The sequence below is a fragment of the Balaenoptera musculus genome, chromosome 9, assembly GCF_009873245.2.
Source record: "Balaenoptera musculus isolate JJ_BM4_2016_0621 chromosome 9, mBalMus1.pri.v3, whole genome shotgun sequence".
Classification (NCBI taxonomy): domain Eukaryota; kingdom Metazoa; phylum Chordata; class Mammalia; order Artiodactyla; family Balaenopteridae; genus Balaenoptera; species Balaenoptera musculus.
This window is the reverse complement of record NC_045793.1, coordinates 98,027,164-98,043,293: the sequence shown is the minus strand read 5'-3', so window position 1 is coordinate 98,043,293 and position 16,130 is coordinate 98,027,164. Positions and strand designations below refer to the sequence as shown.

The following is a 16,130-nucleotide window of genomic DNA, read 5'->3' as shown; positions in this document are numbered from 1 at the left end:
CGGGGGCTGCGTGGCCTGTGGCTTTAAGGCTGGCGGGTTTAAAGACCTTAGTCCCTGGGAGACTAAGGAGCTCCGTGGGAAGAGGAGGCCCAGTCCAGGGCGTGAGGGGATAGAGTAGCGAGGCGGGTGAGGGACAGGTGGGAGGGCGGACAGGCCATGAGGGGTGACGGGCTGGGGGGTTAGGCAGGCAGCGGGGACAGGTGGCCTCCGGCTGCAGTGGGCGGCTGGCAGCTCCTGGCGCAAGGGCCCTGGGGGTGCTGCTGCCCTGAGCCTTGCCCCGAGCCCCCTCTTTTGAGCCCCGCCTTGGGGACAGAGCTGATGCCCCTCAGGGCTCCTTGCAGCGTGTGACCCCCTCCTCCCGCCCCCCTCCCCACAGCAACGCTCCACTGTGGCCTCCATGATGCACAGGCAGGAGACCGTGGAGTGCCTGAAAAAGTTCAATGCCCGGCGGAAGCTCAAGGTGAGACGCCGACCCCAGCGAGCGGCCAGGGTGCCACGCTAGGCACGCGTGCTCACCCACCCAGAGGAGCCGAGGGCCCTGCCCTGGGAGCAGCTGGAGGGGCTCGAGCAGGCCTGTGGGGGTCCCAGTCACCTAGGACGGGCTGCTCGTCAGCGCCGTCCCAGACTAGTCCCCCCGTGGCAACAACACCAGAGGTGCCCAGACGTGGGCCTGGCCCCCAGGTGCACAGCTGGTCCCTCCTCAGCCGTCCGCGCCGCCCATGAGGCATTCCTGGGGCTCCCTGGGGGGAAAGGCGCCCTGTGGTCGGTCATGCTCTCTGAGCCGGAGCCGGCTGAGAAGCTTCTGACCTGGGGCAGGTTTGCTCAGGAGATCAGCCGAGCTCTGCTGCTTGGGTGGGCAGGGGGAGGTCGGGAGGGAGGGAGGGGGGCGCCCTCCCTACAGGCTGCTCTGTGTTGGGAGTGAGTGCCCAGGCCTGGCGGCTGGCGTGCACGTGCCTGTCAGGGAGAGGAGGCGCCGTGGGGAGAGGCAGGCCCCCAGCTGCAGCCCCGGGGGTTCTTGAAGCCTTTAGGAGCTGGGCTCAGTGGGCAGTTTAGGGCCTGGGGTGCGTCCCTGTTTTAATGCTGGACGTGGGTGGCATGTCTGGGTGCAGCTGCCTCTCTGCGAGGCCGTGACTCGAGGTCCGGGCGGGGGGCCCCGCCTGGCCTCAGCTGTGTGTCTCTCCCCAGGGCGCGATCCTCACCACCATGCTGGCCACGCGGAATTTCTCAGGTGAGTACAGCCTTCTCCAGGAGGAGCAGGCCTACGGCGGGGAGGCTGGGGAACGACTCGCCACCAGCTGCCTACCGTGTCCTCACCCCACTGTCCCCTCCTCTGCTGCTGGCCCGGCCCGACCTTCCTCTCTCTGAGACCCTCGGGCCACAGAGGAGGCCTGGGCTCCGGCCGGGCCCCGCGAGGGCACGTCCCTGCGTGTTGGGTCTGTGTCTGAGCTGCCCGCCGGCCGGGCCGCAGCTCCGTGTGTCTGTCCAGGCGTTGGTCGGCACCTCTGTGGCCTCGTTGTTGTCCTGAATCCTCGGAGCACCCGTTCTGTGTGTGGGTTAGGGGGCGGCTAGAGGAGGCTCCGGATACTCGGGCTGGCGGCCGCCCACCCGGGCACCGAGGGTGGGCAGGGCTGGGGGTGTGCGGTCGCTCTGGGGGGCTGTCGGCGACCCTGAGGCCATGGGCCCAGGCGGGCCCGGCGGGGACGGCGTCACCCGAGCGGGGCGGCTGCCCCCTGGCGCTCCTGTGGCTTGTCTGTGGCCTGCGATGCTGGTGCGGGAGCGTCTGTGGTCCGTCCTCGTTGTCCGTCTGCATCAGCACGCGCCCCGTCCTGTTACTTCTGCTGTGATGCTGTGCTGCCGGGCGGGGGGGGCATGCCGTCACACCAATACTAACAGGACGTGTTCTGTCCGCACGCCCAGCCAGGCACCCGGAAGGCCCCGCTGGGGTTTTCCAAGGAGAAAGGAGGCAAATGCTTTTCCAGTGTCAATCGGTCTCCATCTTGTTTTCACGCTCTTGTGAAAGGGATTCTGGAACCATCCGTCACCTAAACTTTGACTCTAATCTTCTTCTGCTTCCTTTGTCTCTTTTCTTCCCTCACCTCGCCCACCCCTCGTCTGTGTCCGCCCCTCCCCTCGTCTCTAACCCGGTGCTAACAGTGGGCAGACAGACCACCGCTCCAGCCACAATGTCCACCGCGGCCTCCGGCACCACCATGGGGCTGGTGGAACAAGGTAGATGTCCCGCCTGTCGGCATGCAGGTCCCCTCACTGCACGCAGCCGCTGGCTGGGCCTTGAGGGCCTCCCCAGAGGCCCCGGGAGCCCCTGCTCCCGCCCTGGACACACCCACAGAGCCCCTGTGGGCAGGGAGGCAGTCCCAACTGTCCCAGCGGCCTCAGACCCCACCTGTTTCAGGAGGGGCCAGGCTGGCTGACCCCTGAGCCGAGTTGCCCTCCATGCCTTTGACGGAATTCCCCAGTCCTGGTCCCTGAGTCTGGGGGTCAGGAGACCCCTCTGGTCAGAGCCCTTTGCTGTCTCAGGCTCACTCCCCACTTGTCCATCATGACCCCCGCTCAGAATGACCTTGACACCAACCCCAGGAAGCCTCGGGGCTGCTGCTGGGAGTTTGGATCCCGAGTGGGGGCCCTGGGGAGAAGGGCGTGGGCAGAGACCCTGCCCCGTGAGAGCCCACTCGCCACCCCGTCCACCCCCGACCTGGCCCGCACACGCTCCCAGGGCCCTGCCCTGCGCTCCCAGCCGCTCGCACGGAGCCGGTGGTCTGTGCTGAGTCCCAAACACGCACGTCTGCCCCGTGAGCCCCAAGACGGGGCCCTCGGCCACCCAGAGAATGACTCTGAAGGCCTCCTCTTGGTTTCTTTCTACGAGGCCCCCATTACCTCATCCCCAACCTGTGAGGGGAGAGGCTCATTCTGCTAACCTGTGCCCCAGTCTGTGACGGGCAGACCTCCCAGGAGGCCCAGGCCAGCTCCCGCTCATCCAGCCATGACCTTGGCCGGACCACATAAGGCTAGTGGACCCCAAGACTTCCTAGTGGGCCCATGGCCCCAGCCCGAGCTGAGGATGGCACAGGTGTAGGGCGGGCAGAGCCAGCTGCAGCTGAGGGGCCTAGAAGAAGCCCGGCATTTCCTGCCAGTGCCTCGAATGTCGGCCGGGACAGGGCAGACGCCCAGCCCCTCCCAAGCCCGGGCCCTTTCTTTACTGCACATCCAGCCCAGCTCTTACCCCATGACCCCGCAGGGTGCGCAGGCCCGCCTGCCCACCCAGAGGACCCCGGCCGCTGCCTCCTGGGGCTTTCAGGGCAGGGCTGTCCTCAGCAGGAGGGCCTGTGCTCCTCCCGTGAGCCCGGTGACAGGTCCAGCAGGCAGGCCCCCGGGGGTCGTCCTGAGTCAGCTTCATTTTCTGGGCCTTTCCGGAGCACCTGAGAGGGAGGGAGGGGCAGAGGGACACGGGACAGTGAGACTAGGGGCTCCTGGTGAAGCCGGGGGCAGGGGGGCGGTGAGCGAGGCAGGCGCCCACCTGCAATGCCCGCTGCCTGCAAGGGGATGCGGAGCGTCCGTGCATGAGGCCGCGAGCATGTGCGGCTCTGCCCCCGGCGCCCAGGGCCACTCTGTCCTGGGGGTGGTCTGTGCATGTGGACGGAGCCCAGCATGGCTGTCCCTGAGTGACGAGCTAGGGGACGAGGTAGAGGCTGGGCCCTGTGGCCTGAGCCCCCCATCCCTGCTAGGTCAGCCCATCTCAGCCAGTGCGTTGGACCCAGCAGACACGGCAGGCAGGGGGCTCAGTCCCAAGGCCGTCGCTTCTCTGTGGATGACGGCCTCTGGGGTGACATAGTGCCCTCGGCCAGCGAAAGACCGGGTGTCTTTGTAGATCTCTTGCAGTTCATCAAGGCGGCCTGGTCAGTCCCACTTGGCCTTCACCAAGAGGAGACTCAGGCAAACTTCTGGGGTGGCAGTGATGGCCTGGCCCCAAGGACCCGGGCCGGGGTGGGACAGAGGGTCTCTGCTTGTCTCCGGGGGTCTAGGGCGCCTGGTTGGTCCACCTTGGCTCCTGCTGTGTAGTAATGAATTCGATTTGAATTCGACTTGAGAAAACACAAAGGAAACTCCCTATGCCTTTGACCGCTAGTGTAGATGGGAGTCAACAGGATTCTGGAGTTATTCTCAGACAGAGATGTGAATTTCCAGGAAACACGGCGGCCAGGAGCTGCACTCAGGAAGACGGCAGCTGTGTGTCCAGACACGCTGCACCCAGACACGCAGGTGTAGGTTACAGGGGTTCCCAAGGAGGAGTGTTTGGGAATCGATTACAAGGACAGGTGTCTGCTGCAGGGCATCCTGGAGCCTGGGCCGTGGTGGCCGACTGAATCCCCGGAGGGGTGGCTTGTTAGGGAGCGGAACTGGTACCGTCCCGTGTAGCACGGTCTGGAATGTGGGTTTTGATAGAATCAGGGACTGAAGGGAACCCTCTTGCGACCCAGGACTGTCCCAGGGTCTGACCCAGGGACCCCCCCCCTTTCCTGCCCAAGGGGAAGACCAGGCAGAGCTGACTCTGCCCCCACCAGGGCACTGGGCTGGCCCTGGCCGGACTTCTCAGACCAGCACTGGCGTGCACTGGCTCTGACTCAGCCGGCCGGGAATGCTGCTGGCCAAGGCTGTGTGGCACTGGGAGGTGACTCTCCCCAAACTGCCCACCTTAAATTGGGGGCTGGGGGTCAGCTTCCTCGCCTGCTCAGCTCTCGCGACGAGTGCCTTCAAGACGGGCTGGACCCCACTTTCCTCCAGCTGTGTCCAGCCAGCTGGTCGGCCAGCATAGACAGGGTCCCTGGGCTCTGTGAGCACAGCACGACCCCCACTTCGGGGTCAGCAGGGAGGCTAGGGCCATGCTGGTCAGGAGTGAGGCTGCAGGCCCTGGAGGCCCGGGAGTTCCCATGTCTGCAGGGCTGGATTGTTCCTCTGTGGTGAGTTACAGGGAGGCGGACGTAGCTGCCACCAGGGAGGTTTTCACAGTCCCCGCAGTGGGAAGTGGGTTGTGGCCCTGAGCAGGCGGCATTTCTGGTCCTGGATGCCCGCGGAGCAGGGCTGCCAGGGCATCAGGGTGTGATCCTGAGTCCGGCCTCACCAGGTGAGGCCTCGCCCTTGGGAGGATGAACTGGGGGACGAGGAAAGGGATGATCTGTGGTCCCTTCACTCCCTGGGGTACTGTGATGCTTCTCACGGGGTGAAGCCCACCGGGCGACAGGGTTGGGCCAGGAGTCAGGCTTCTCGTTAAACTTTGGCCCGTGGATCCTGGGAGGGAAACTTGAGGGAATTGACGGGTCTGCTGGGGAGGAAGGCTGGGAACGGAAGCTGCGCCCAGTGTAGCAGGTCTCCAATGACCCCACGGGGCCCTCTGGCTGGGGGCAGCCACCTGTGTGCCAAAGCAAAGCCCGGAGGGCGGCGATGGCCACCTGGACAGGGACAGGCAATCAGCAGGGGGTGGCCCAGCGACCTGGGACTGGCCTGGTCACTGCACTGGGGACCTTGATCAGTGGTTCTCGAACTGAAGCAGCGTCAGGATCCCCCAGAGCAGATGAACAGTTAAACTGTTGCTGAGCCCACCCCCGAGGTTCTGCCTCGGGAGGTCTGGGGCGGCCCAGGCGATGCGATGCGATGCGGATGTTGCTGGCAGGGGTTGGGGTGGGGTCCAGGGGGACCGCACTTTGAGAATCACTGCAGCTCTCTGGGTCTTTCTGATGTGCCGGCCGAGTCAACGGTCTCCAGGGATGTTCCCAGCAGGAAAGGTCCCCGCGCAGGCCTGCTGGGGGCCACCCTCCTCCTCCCTCTGGGCAGGCGGCCTCCCCTTCAGGGCTGGCCAGCCAGAGCTTTTGGAGCCGGCGGTGGGGACTGTGCCACCTTCCTTCCAGGACAAGGGACCCCACCCTCAGGCATCCGACCCCAGGGCTGCTTCTCTAACCCGCACCGGCTGTCCTGGGGCACCGCTTGGCGTGAGCGTGGGCAGGGCGGGTGAGGCAGGAGCTGCTGAGTCCCGGGCTGCAGACTTGCACTCCCTGCCTGAACGTCCACAAATCTCGTTTTCTCTCTCTCTTCCTTTCTTCCTCACTCCCTCTCCTCCCCTCCTCACCTTTCCTTTTCCGTAAGGTAAGCTGACTTCCTTTTTTCTCTTTTTTTTTTTTTAAGTTCTGTAATTAAAACTAACCACTGCGGAGGGTGCAGATGCTGGGGGGCTAAGGGCCTGTGGGGTGTGGCAGGTCAGGGCCTCTGAAGCTGGCGCACAGAGAGGCAGAAGCAGAGCCGGGCCGCCCCCAACCTGCTCCCCGGGGGCGCGGGGAGGGCTGGGGTGAGACGGGCCGTCTGCTGGGCCAGGGCGTCTGAGGGGTGGTGGGAACCTGGGATGCAGGCGGCTCTTTGGACCCTCACCCAGGTGTGTCATCCTGTTGATGTCACTCAGAGCTTAAGGTCCTTGGTAGGTGGGCACAGAGGCCCTGGTTGGCCCAGTCAGCGCGGCCAGAGCAAGGCCAAGCAGTGGCCCCAAGGCTCGGGCTGCGGGGTGGTTTAAGAGGGAGAGTGAGGCTGCCCCTCGGGGGCTCTGAGCTGAGAGGCGTGGCCTGAGGCCTGGCCCTGGGAGCAGAGCTCCGCGTCCGGTCTGCCAAGGGAGGGGGGCCAGGAGGCTGAGAGCAGGCACCTGGGGTTGGGACGAGCCCCTCCCTTTGTGGGTGGCCAGCTGCAGCCCACCCACCCCTGCCTGAGAACATGGGGGTGCCTACCACTCCAATCTGCTGTCCTGCCCTGTGTTCCCATCTCGGGTGAGGGGCAGCGCCCTGCCTTCCTTTTCGGGGAACCCGCATGCTGCCCTCCCGGAAGCTGCTGGTCACAGGTGGGAGGAGAAACCTTGGTGTCCTCCAAGGTCATGGCAGATGGCCGGGGGAAGGCCCTGTCCCGGGGACGAGGGTCCTCGGGCAGCGCTGGCCAGGCCTTCCCCAGGGCGGCCCTGCTCGGCATAGGACACAGGCCCACTCCGTCCCCAGCTGGGCGCAGAAGCTACCTCTGCCTTGGGACCTTGGGTCCTGGGGAGCCCAGGCTCCGCGCAGGTCCCCGAGGCTGCCTCACGCCGAAGGGGTGGGCTGCGGTGGGACCCGGGCCCCTCACTCATCATGTCTGTTTCCTCCAATGCAGCAGCCAAGAGTTTACTCAACAAGAAAGCAGACGGAGTCAAGGTGAGGCGCTGCCTTGGCCCTTGGGGGTCTGGGTCCCCCCCCTCCCCCGTCTCAAGCCTACAGCTTTGCCCAATCCCCGAAGCTCCCTCTGGGCCTCCTCCCCTCCCAAGGAAGGGGTGTGACCCCCTCATTCTCTCCCTAATGGCTTCTCTTCCTCTCTCTGCAGCCCCAGACGAATAGCACCAAAAACAGTGCAGCTGCCACCAGCCCCAAGGGGACGCTTCCTCCAGCTGCCCTGGTACTGAACCCCTCAGCCCCCCGCTTCTCGGCCCTCCCGTACCCCGGCTGTGTGGTGGCCGCCTGTCGGGAGGCCTGGGGTACAGCTGGGGTCTGGCTGCCAGCCTGTCTCTGACAGACGACACTTAGCCCTTCCGGCCCCACTGCCGCTCGGGTGTGGGAGTGAGGGTGGACCCCAGTTCAGGCCGTGCCGGAGAGCCCCTCTGGGGGCAGCGGACAGGCCCCTGCTGACTTGTGGGTCAGCAGTGAGAGCCCGTCAGGGAGCCGGTGAGGCTGAGAGCCAGGATCCAGGGCAGCAACCTTGCTCAGCTCCTCTGCTCGCAACAGGCTGACCCAGAGATCCGCCCGGGCAGGCTCTGCAGGGAGCGTGGCCCGGGGGTCGGGGGTGAGGACAGGCTAGGCGGTGGGGACTCCCCCGCCAACCCCTCTCCCGGGTGCTGCAGGGGTGCGCTGTCTGGGAGGTGGGGGCCTTTGGTTTCTCCCCAGGAAGAATGGGTGGGCCTGACCTTAGCTTCAGAGCCCAGTGATCTGGAGGGAGACAGAGACCCCTTGGTGGTTTCCCTGGTGACGGCCCAGCAGCAGCTGTCGGGTCTAGGGCAGCAGCAGCCGTGGCGTTTCCCATCAGAGTCTGTGTCCTGCAGACCCCGAGGCAGGTGGGGGGAGATACACTTCTATGGCTGTGCTGGCCTGTGGCTGCCCGGAGGGTTCAGGGGTTCCTGCTGGGGAGGGCTGGGCGGACGTGAGGTCAGAGGGACCCGCCAGCGCCAGCCCTCACCTGGAGGGTCCTGTCCAGGGGACGGAGCTGGTGGTTCAGGGTTGTGGCCAGCGGGTACCGGCCCTCCTGCCCAGTATGCTGTGCGCCTGTGGTGTCTCGTACAGAGCAGGCCATCCCGAGGGGCTGGGGTTTGCTGGTCCACAGGTTCTGAGTTTGCTGAAAGCACACTTGGTGTCCCCGCCGGCCCCAGGCCGCGCTTCTGGGAGTGAGCCCTGGACCGCCCGTGGGGAGGCTGGGTTTGCTGAATGGCCATCCAGCGAGTGGGAGGGCGGCCTTGGCCCAGGAGGGGAGGGTCCCACGTGCCGGCCTCGCAGCCAGCCCCGTCTCGGACCCCATCCATCCCATGTGCCACCACACCCCCATGACATCTTCAAATCTGTGCCCCGCCCATGCCGAGGCAGAGGGTCCGGCGGCAAAGAGAGGGGCAGGGCGCCTGAGGCAGGGCACCCAGCGTGTGGCTTCTCGCCACGGCCCTCAGGCGCACGCTCTCCATCGCCCTCCCTCCTGTCGCAGGCGCCCGCGAGGTCTGAGCAGGTCTGCTTGTTCCATCCACATCGTCCCAGGTTTCTCTCCAGCTGCTCTGCTCCCCGCTGGCCATCTGCCGCCGTCCTGCTGCGCTGCCACCCTCTCCTCTCCTCTCCTCTGGGGGGCCTCCGCTCTCCTCCTCTTCTCACTTCCCTCTTTCCTTCCTCTGTGCTTCCTTCTTCTGTAGGAACCTCAAAGCACCGTCATTCATAACCCAGTGGACGGGATCAAGGTACTGCGCGTTCCTCACCGCCCTCTTGGGAGCGTCTGCTCAGGCAGTAGGCAGACCCCCTGGCCCTGGGGAAGCTCTGGGATGTTGACCCCGGGGAAGCATTTGTGCCAAGACAACTGTGCAAGGGACCCCTCCCAAGGCAGGACAGAGCCCCCCAAGTCCGCGGGCTGCTCCCTTTTGGGGAAAGGCCCCAGGTGCTGCCCTGTTTGGAGGCATGGTTGTACCAAGTCCACGGTGGACACAGGAGCCTGGGCCTCCTCATGTCCTTAGCAGGGTCCACTTCTCAGACCCTCTCTCTCCTGCCTTGGCGATGGCCAGGCCCAGCCTAGCCAGGAGCAGCCGAATGCAGGGCCCATTTCAGAGGCTCAGGGTGCCAGGAAGAGCCTGGGTGCCCTCCGTGATGCGCGGCCAGGGCTGCGTGCTCCAGGGGAGAAGGGCCGGCGTGGGCTGCCCGGCGTGCCCCCGAGTGTGGGGCAGGGAGGAGGGAGCAAAGACTCCCCCCCCCGACCTCACCCGTTGCTCCTCACCTCTGCCCGCTGCGCCCGGTGCTTCCCGCTGAGCTGACCCCCCCTCCCGCTCCTCCTCTCTGCTCTGGCATCAGCTCCCATCCCATCGGCATCTTCACCCCGGGGCCAGGGAAGGGGCTGGCTCTCTGGGGTGGGGGGAGGGGTGGGTGGGCAGCCACGCTATGTTTCCAGAACCAGACTTCTACCCGGGCCTGGGATCCTCAAAGGGTCCCCACACACCCCAGCCATGGGCCAGGACCAGGGGGCCTTGGGCAATTGGCTCTGGGCCGACCCCCAGGCTCAAGGTGCTAGGAAGAGCCTGGGTGTCCTCTGTGACTCGGGGCCAGGGATGGGTATTCCTAGGACGCTGTGTCTGGAGTGAGGCTTCTGGGGCTGTGGTGTGAGCCCTGATCCTACAACCTGTAGACACCCCCATTCCTGGCCCAGGGCCCAAAGCAGTGTGTCCTGTGAGGGGGCTGGAGGGGGCGGGGGGGTCCCTTGGGGACCCTGTTAAGATGTTCCTTCTGAGGAGCAAGCAGGCCTTCTGGGGACTCGGTGACAGGTGGCTGGCACCTGGTTTTGTATCTGAAGGGCAGTAAGCCAAGAGTGAGGTAGGAGGTGCTGGGGCCACCTCTCTGCCCTTAAGGCCACCTGAGAGGTAAGGCCAGGCCTGGCTGGACGGTCCAGGCCTGGGGAGGAGGTGTGGTTACTGCTGCAGTCTGTCTGGGCCAGGCCAGGGTTCCTGAGCACCTACTGGAAGCTTCCGCCCTGTCTGCCAAAGTGCACGGGCTGTGGATGATTTTGTGCTTCGCCCGGAGTCTTGGAACTCCAAAAAGCTTGTTTTTCTCTCCTGTTAATGAGTCATCTGAGCACACGGACTCTTTCCACTGGGTGTGCCTTGTGGGGAGAAGGGGAAGTTGGGGTCCTCAGCTGTTGGGGACATGGCGACCCAGCCTGGGGACAGGTGACCCCTGGGGCTGGTGTGAAGCTCCAGCGCTGCCTGTGGGTTTCTGGGGTTCAGGCCACGTCCTGACCCATTGTCTCCCCGTGTCTCCCCAGGAGTCATCTGACAGCACTCACACCACCATAGAGGACGAAGACACAAAAGGTACCCCAGCTCCCCGCCTGCGGGGGCAGCGGGGCGGGCCACTGGCGGGTGGGGAGCTGGGATGGAGACAGGCCGAGGCCTGTGACGTGGGCGTGTCCCCCAGGGCTGACCCTGCTCAGGGCTGCAGTCCCACCTGAGCCTGGGGACAGACCGGCGCCGGGCAGTCTCCGGCATAGCATCCAAGCAGAGCCTGACGGGCCCGGGCGCCCTGAGCAGCGAGGAAGCCGCTGCCCTGGGTGGGCCGGTTCTCCGCACGGGCCCCCAGATTGCTCTGGGGGCTGTGCACCCAGTTCCCACGGTTGAATTTGCTGTTTCTTCTCTCAAAGGTCCTTAAACCTGTGCCTGCCCGGCTGGCAGTTGATTCGTGGACGGGCAGCAAGGGGCGTTTCCTGGGCTCGTTGTGGGATTGGGGGGTGGGCTGCAGAGACTCGAGCTCCAACCCACTCTCAGGGCTCCCAGGCCGAGCTGGGCCATGCTCTGTCTGTGCCCCACAAGGGCCCCAGGGTGCCGGGCGCCGTGTGCTCACCCAGGGCCCCCTCTTCCACCCTCGGCTTTCTCAGCTGCCCCCAGGGAGGGGATGTGGTCCCCACTCCACTCAGGCCAGGCCGCCCGTCCCCACGTGGAGGGCCCGCCTGACCCTCGCGGCCACACGCTTGTGTAGATGAGCGCTGGGTGCCCTCAGGGCTGCCCCTGGGCTGGGCAGTGGCCACTCTGCCAGTTTAGGGGGATGCAGTGACCCTGTCCTGAGTATCCTCCCTGCCCCAGAGTGGAAGCGAGCATAAGGCTTTGGCCTCTGGACGCAGGGAGGGTGGACGTCCATGTGTTTTCTCCAGACTGCAGGCCCCGAACCATCAGCGTGGAGCACAGAGGTCATCCAGACCTCTCCCGGGCCCTGTCCTTGCGGGTCTGTCCCTGCCTCAGCAGGCTGGGGGCCTGAGGCGGACCGAGCCTGCGGGAGCATAGGGGAGAGGGCCAGCCCGGCCAGCCTCGTCCCAACCCTTTGTCTGGCTGGGAGAGGGTGGGCAGATGCCCGAGGGGCCTCGTGGGGCGGGGCAGGGCAGGGCAGGGGCCCCGGGGGCCTCTCACCTCAGCTGTGTCATCCGTCAGATGCAGGGAAGCCTCAGGGGGCCCAGGACGGGCCTCCGCTAGCCTTGGCACACAACCTTCCCACCTGGAGCCCGGCCTTCGAAGGCCCCATGTCCAGCCCTGCACGTGGTCCTGTGTCTGCCTCACATACCTGCCGTGATCGCACAGCCCTGGGCACGCGGGGGTGATGGCGCCCCAGGGGCCCTGGACCCCACCGCGTGGCTCTCCAGCTTAGCCCCTCTGGTCCTTCTCCTGCACTCCCCCTCCTCTCCTGCGTGTCCTCACCTGCGCGTTCACGTCTCGTCTGTCTGCTCAGCCCCCAGGGTCCCTGACATCTTGAGCTCCGTGAGGAGGGGCTCGGGGACCCCAGAAGGCGAGGGCCCCCTGCCCTGCCCGCCTCCGGCTCCCATAAGCCCCCTGCCCACCCCATGTAAGTAGCCGGGCCCCTGCTGCTGCGGGGGTCTCCCTGAAGGGCCTGCAGCTCCTCTGAAGGGGCGCTCGAGAGCCAAGGGCCGGCCGAGCTTGGGCACCAGCCTGCCCCCGACAGCCCCCCTCTGAGGCTCCCCAGGGTCTCTGCCCCTCAAGCCCCGCTCCGTGAGGGCCTTCCCCACTGGCCTGGGGGGCCGCCCGGTCCACCATCCTGCTTGGGTGTCAGGGCCAGGGCTCCTTGATGCTGAGACAGGCCCCAGTGCGGGAGAGAGCAGAGGCCCTGCCTCCCCTCCCCCAGCCTCGCCCGGCAGCCTCCTCATATGTCTGCCTCCTGTCCCCCCAGCCCCCAGAATCTGTGACATCCTGAGCTCCGTGAGGAGGGGCTCGGGGACCCCGGAAGCCGAGGGCCCCCTGCCCACCCCATGTAAGTAGTGCCCCAGGCCTGCTGCTTCTGCTGCCCAGCGGCTCCTGCGTCCTGCCGTGCACGGCCTCAGCTGCTCCCAGGCCGGGCTGCAGAGGCCTGGCTAACTGGCTGGCCGTCGGGGGGCACACGCGCTAACTCCCCCCCACCCTGCTTCCTCGACCCTCATCTCCCACACTGCTCCCTGCACTGCTGTCCGGGGCCCCAGGCCTCTCCCCCAGAGGGTCTCCCAGGCCCAGGGCAGCCAGCAGGGCGCCTCTGAGGCCGCCCACCCACGTGCCCTGCCCCTCGGGCCCTGGGCCATGCCCTTGCCAGTCACGCGGACTCCGTGTGGGCCCCGGGGAGCCCAGGCACAGGGAGCTGTTACAGAAATCCTCTCAAGCACAGGCCTGGGGTTTAAGGGGAGAAGAAAGGGCCCGGCCTCCCTGCAGAACTGGGTTCTCCGCAGAGGGCCGGACGTCCTGCTCATCCTCCACTCGCTCGTCCCTTCCTCACCTGTCGGGCGCCGCCCGAGGGCCTGTCCTGCACTGGGCTACCTCCTCTGTCCCCTCCTGGGCCAGGCTGCCCTTCAATGAGGGCACCCTCCGCCCGCAGCAGCTTTCCACGCGCCCCCACCGACCTGGTCAGGCAGGTGCAGCTGCCTGAACGTTCCTGAAGCTTTCCCCTGTGCCCCACACCCTTCTCTGTCCCCTTCCATCCCCCCATGTCCCCCCGTGTCCCCCTCCATCCCCCATGTCCCCCCATGTCCCCTCGTGACTCCCCTGTCCCCCCCACTCTCTCTGGCTTTGGCTCATCCGCTCATAGGTTTTGTCTTCTGTGTGTTCCCCGCCTGCCTCGTGTTTCTCGTGTTCACTTCTCGTCTGCCCCAGCCCTCAGGATCTCTGACATCCTGAACACGGTGAGGAGGGGTTCGGGGACCCCAGAAGCCCAGGGCCCCCCACCCTGCCCGCCTCCGGCTCTGCCAGGCTCCCCACCCACCCTGTGTAAGTAGCACCTTGAGTGGCCCTGCTGGCTGCTCCTGGGGGCTCACAGGGGTGTGGAGACCCCTGGCTGCGGTGCGCCGCCCCCTGGCTCTGGGAAGGGGCCGGCTCGCGGGTAGGGGGTCGTGGGGTGCAGGGAATTCCACATGGAGCTGCCGTTTGGCTAAAGACATGCACGTGTGGGGAGAACCAGGAAGCAGGTTTGCATGATCTACAGCCACACGCTCCCAGGGTCTGCAGTCTGTGGGTTTCTTCCGCAGCGAGGTGGGACGGGTGCCGGCCGGGGTGGTGCCTGGGGTTACTCCCCCGCTGGTGATGCTAGGGGCGGGGGCCGGCCGGGCAGGCGCTGGGCTGGGCCACCTCCCCAGGCAGGGAGGAGCCGCCGCAGCCCGTCTGCCGCCTGCCTGCCCGCCCGCCGGTATCGCTTACAGGGATGGATGACACCCCAGGGCGGCAGCCACCCCCACCTCCGGGGAGACACCGGGCTCTCAGGAGAGGCTTCGGGGCCGGGGGCCGGGCATGGCGGGGGAGAGGCTGGGTGAGTGCCGGGCCGGAAGGGTGCTGACCCCCGCCCACCTGCTGCAGGCCAGCCCCAGGGGCTGGGCCGAGAGGAGGGAGAGAGGGAGGGAGGCCCTGCGAGCAGTCGGGGAGGCTCGGAGGCCTGAATACTGTGGCCTAAATCCGGGCTTGGCTGAGGGGAGTGGAGGCGAGTGTCCTAGGTGAGGGAGCAGGGTCTTGCGGGTGGGCGCACAGCGGAGCCCGTGGGAGTGGGCAGATCCCCTTCCCCATTTGTGCGGCGTCTTATCCGAGTTTAGAGGCCTCCACGTCCCCATCTCTGGGATCCTTGCGGCCCCTCCTTTCACAGATGAGAACGCTGAGGGGAGGAGATGCGGAGGGTTGTGCCCAAGGGGGTCACATGCAGCGTGACCTCGGCCCAGGGCTGTGACCCACCCTAGGAATGTGCGCAGGCCAGGTGCGGACCTCTGAGGACAGGGCATGCCACGGGTGCTGAGCACCCCAGGCTGACCCGGGGGGCCCACAGCACTGGCTCGCCCCTTTAGGGGTCTGTCCTGAGCTTGACTCCAGGAGGTGCGGCCACAGAAGGTGCTGTGACCAGCACTGAATGGAGGGGGCCTAGGGGCCTGGACTCGGCAGGTGTGGCCGGGCCTGCAGGGTGCAAGGGAGGGGCAGACGCAAAGCCCTGGGGGGCACCGAGGGCAGGGGGGCCCCCCCATCAGTCTCCCTCAGGGAGAGGGGTCCTCGTGCCTGGATGGGCACCCTCCTCTCACCCGGAGTTCCCAGCATCCCAGCTCCATAGGCCTGTGTGAGGGTCCTCGGGTGAAGGAACGTGGGTCGGGCCGGCCCGGAGAAGGGACTTCTGAGGGGCCGTTGCGGGGTGATATCTGGCGTTCATTGGGCTGAGTGGGTGAGTGCCAGAGCCGGGGTGCCCCCGCTCCAGCTCTGGGACCAGGGATCGGCCCCTCCCGGCACCGAGGCCCGGGCTGCAGAGGGCCATCCCTGGGCTGGGTCGTGAGTAGCCTCCTTTCCCGGGAACGTCCCCGCCAGCTGTCTCAGCGTGTAAATGGGGTCGGTGCCCACTGGCCGGGGCCGTGTTCTCCATGATCGGGGATTACGCACAATCCAGGCTGATCCTGTGCAGCTGCCTCCCTGGGGTGGCTGGGGGCATCCTGGTGCCCCTGCAGCTGCTGAGGGACAGGGCTTGGGGTCAACCTGGGGTCACGGGGGTCCGCCTGGACCTTTGCCGGTGGCCGGGCCTCCCTGGCCTGTTAGCTCACCCCAGGAGAGCTGGATGGGACATGGGGGCTGCACTTCAAGCCAGACCTCAGCTCCGTCGCCGGAGCTGCCTGGTGGGGAAGACTTGTCCTCAATAACAAGCGTCACCCCTGCCCCCAGGAGTCCCTTTGCACAGCATGCCACTGGGGGAGGAAGGATTGCTCCGAAGCGTGGGGTTAGACGTGGGCGGCAGCCTCTCCGAGGGTCAGGAGCGTCCAGCCCACTCCTGGGCTGTGACTGGGCTCGTGTGGCCTCAGCTTTCCCATCTGCAGAATGGACGCGGTGGCCGTTTCCTAAACTTCAGACTTTGCAATGTGTGCTGTGACCCTAGGTTTCTATTTACTTAATTCTTTCTCTTTATACCGACTCCATTTTTAATTACGCTTTGTTTAAAAACGCTCAATATTACTTCATTAAGCGGAAGATTCGGCTCACCACAGTGCAGTAGGTGACTGTAAAATCAGAGCGCACGGGAAACAAAACAGAAAAAGAGTCACTCAATTCCAGCTGCAAGGCTGTTGGCTGAGGGCTCACGTGGGGCGGGGGTGGCTCACGACGTCTGTGAAGAAGGGGGGTTGACAAGTGTCGGGGTGTCGGGGTGTGCAGACGTCCCCTTGGCAAGATCAGCAGGATGGCCCGGAGCTGACGGAGTAAATCGCAGGTGGGAGGTGGGGGCTCCTGAGCAGGGGCTGGACCTGGTGCCACAGGCGGGAGGCGGCGAGGTCCCGGGTGACGGGCCGCCCTGGGCAGGGACGGAAGTGGCAGGGACTGGTTGCTGCCCTCGGACGAGCCCAGGCCCGGCCCTCTG

At 66.1% G+C, this 16,130-nt stretch overlaps 1 protein-coding gene across 13 annotated transcripts in view; it reads left to right on the top strand.

The window, feature by feature from the left end:
- CAMK2B (calcium/calmodulin dependent protein kinase II beta) overlaps positions 1–16,130 on the top strand; it is a 94,672-nt gene that overhangs the window by 75,102 nt on the left and 3,440 nt on the right. The window contains exons 11-20 of one of the 13 annotated variants that reach the window (XM_036863298.1): positions 377–460; positions 1,186–1,228; positions 2,155–2,229; positions 7,192–7,229; positions 7,396–7,467; positions 8,954–8,998; positions 10,564–10,612; positions 12,015–12,128; positions 12,471–12,551; positions 13,418–13,531. In XM_036863298.1, coding sequence (XP_036719193.1) covers positions 377–460; positions 1,186–1,228; positions 2,155–2,229; positions 7,192–7,229; positions 7,396–7,467; positions 8,954–8,998; positions 10,564–10,612; positions 12,015–12,128; positions 12,471–12,551; positions 13,418–13,531 — 715 coding nt within the window. Of the gene's footprint in view, positions 1–376; positions 461–1,185; positions 1,229–2,154; positions 2,230–7,188; positions 7,230–7,395; positions 7,468–8,953; positions 8,999–10,563; positions 10,613–12,014; positions 12,129–12,470; positions 12,552–13,417; positions 13,532–16,130 lie in introns of all 13 variants that reach the window. The other 12 variants (XM_036863299.1, XM_036863301.1, XM_036863300.1 and 9 more) reach the window with 12 other exon arrangements.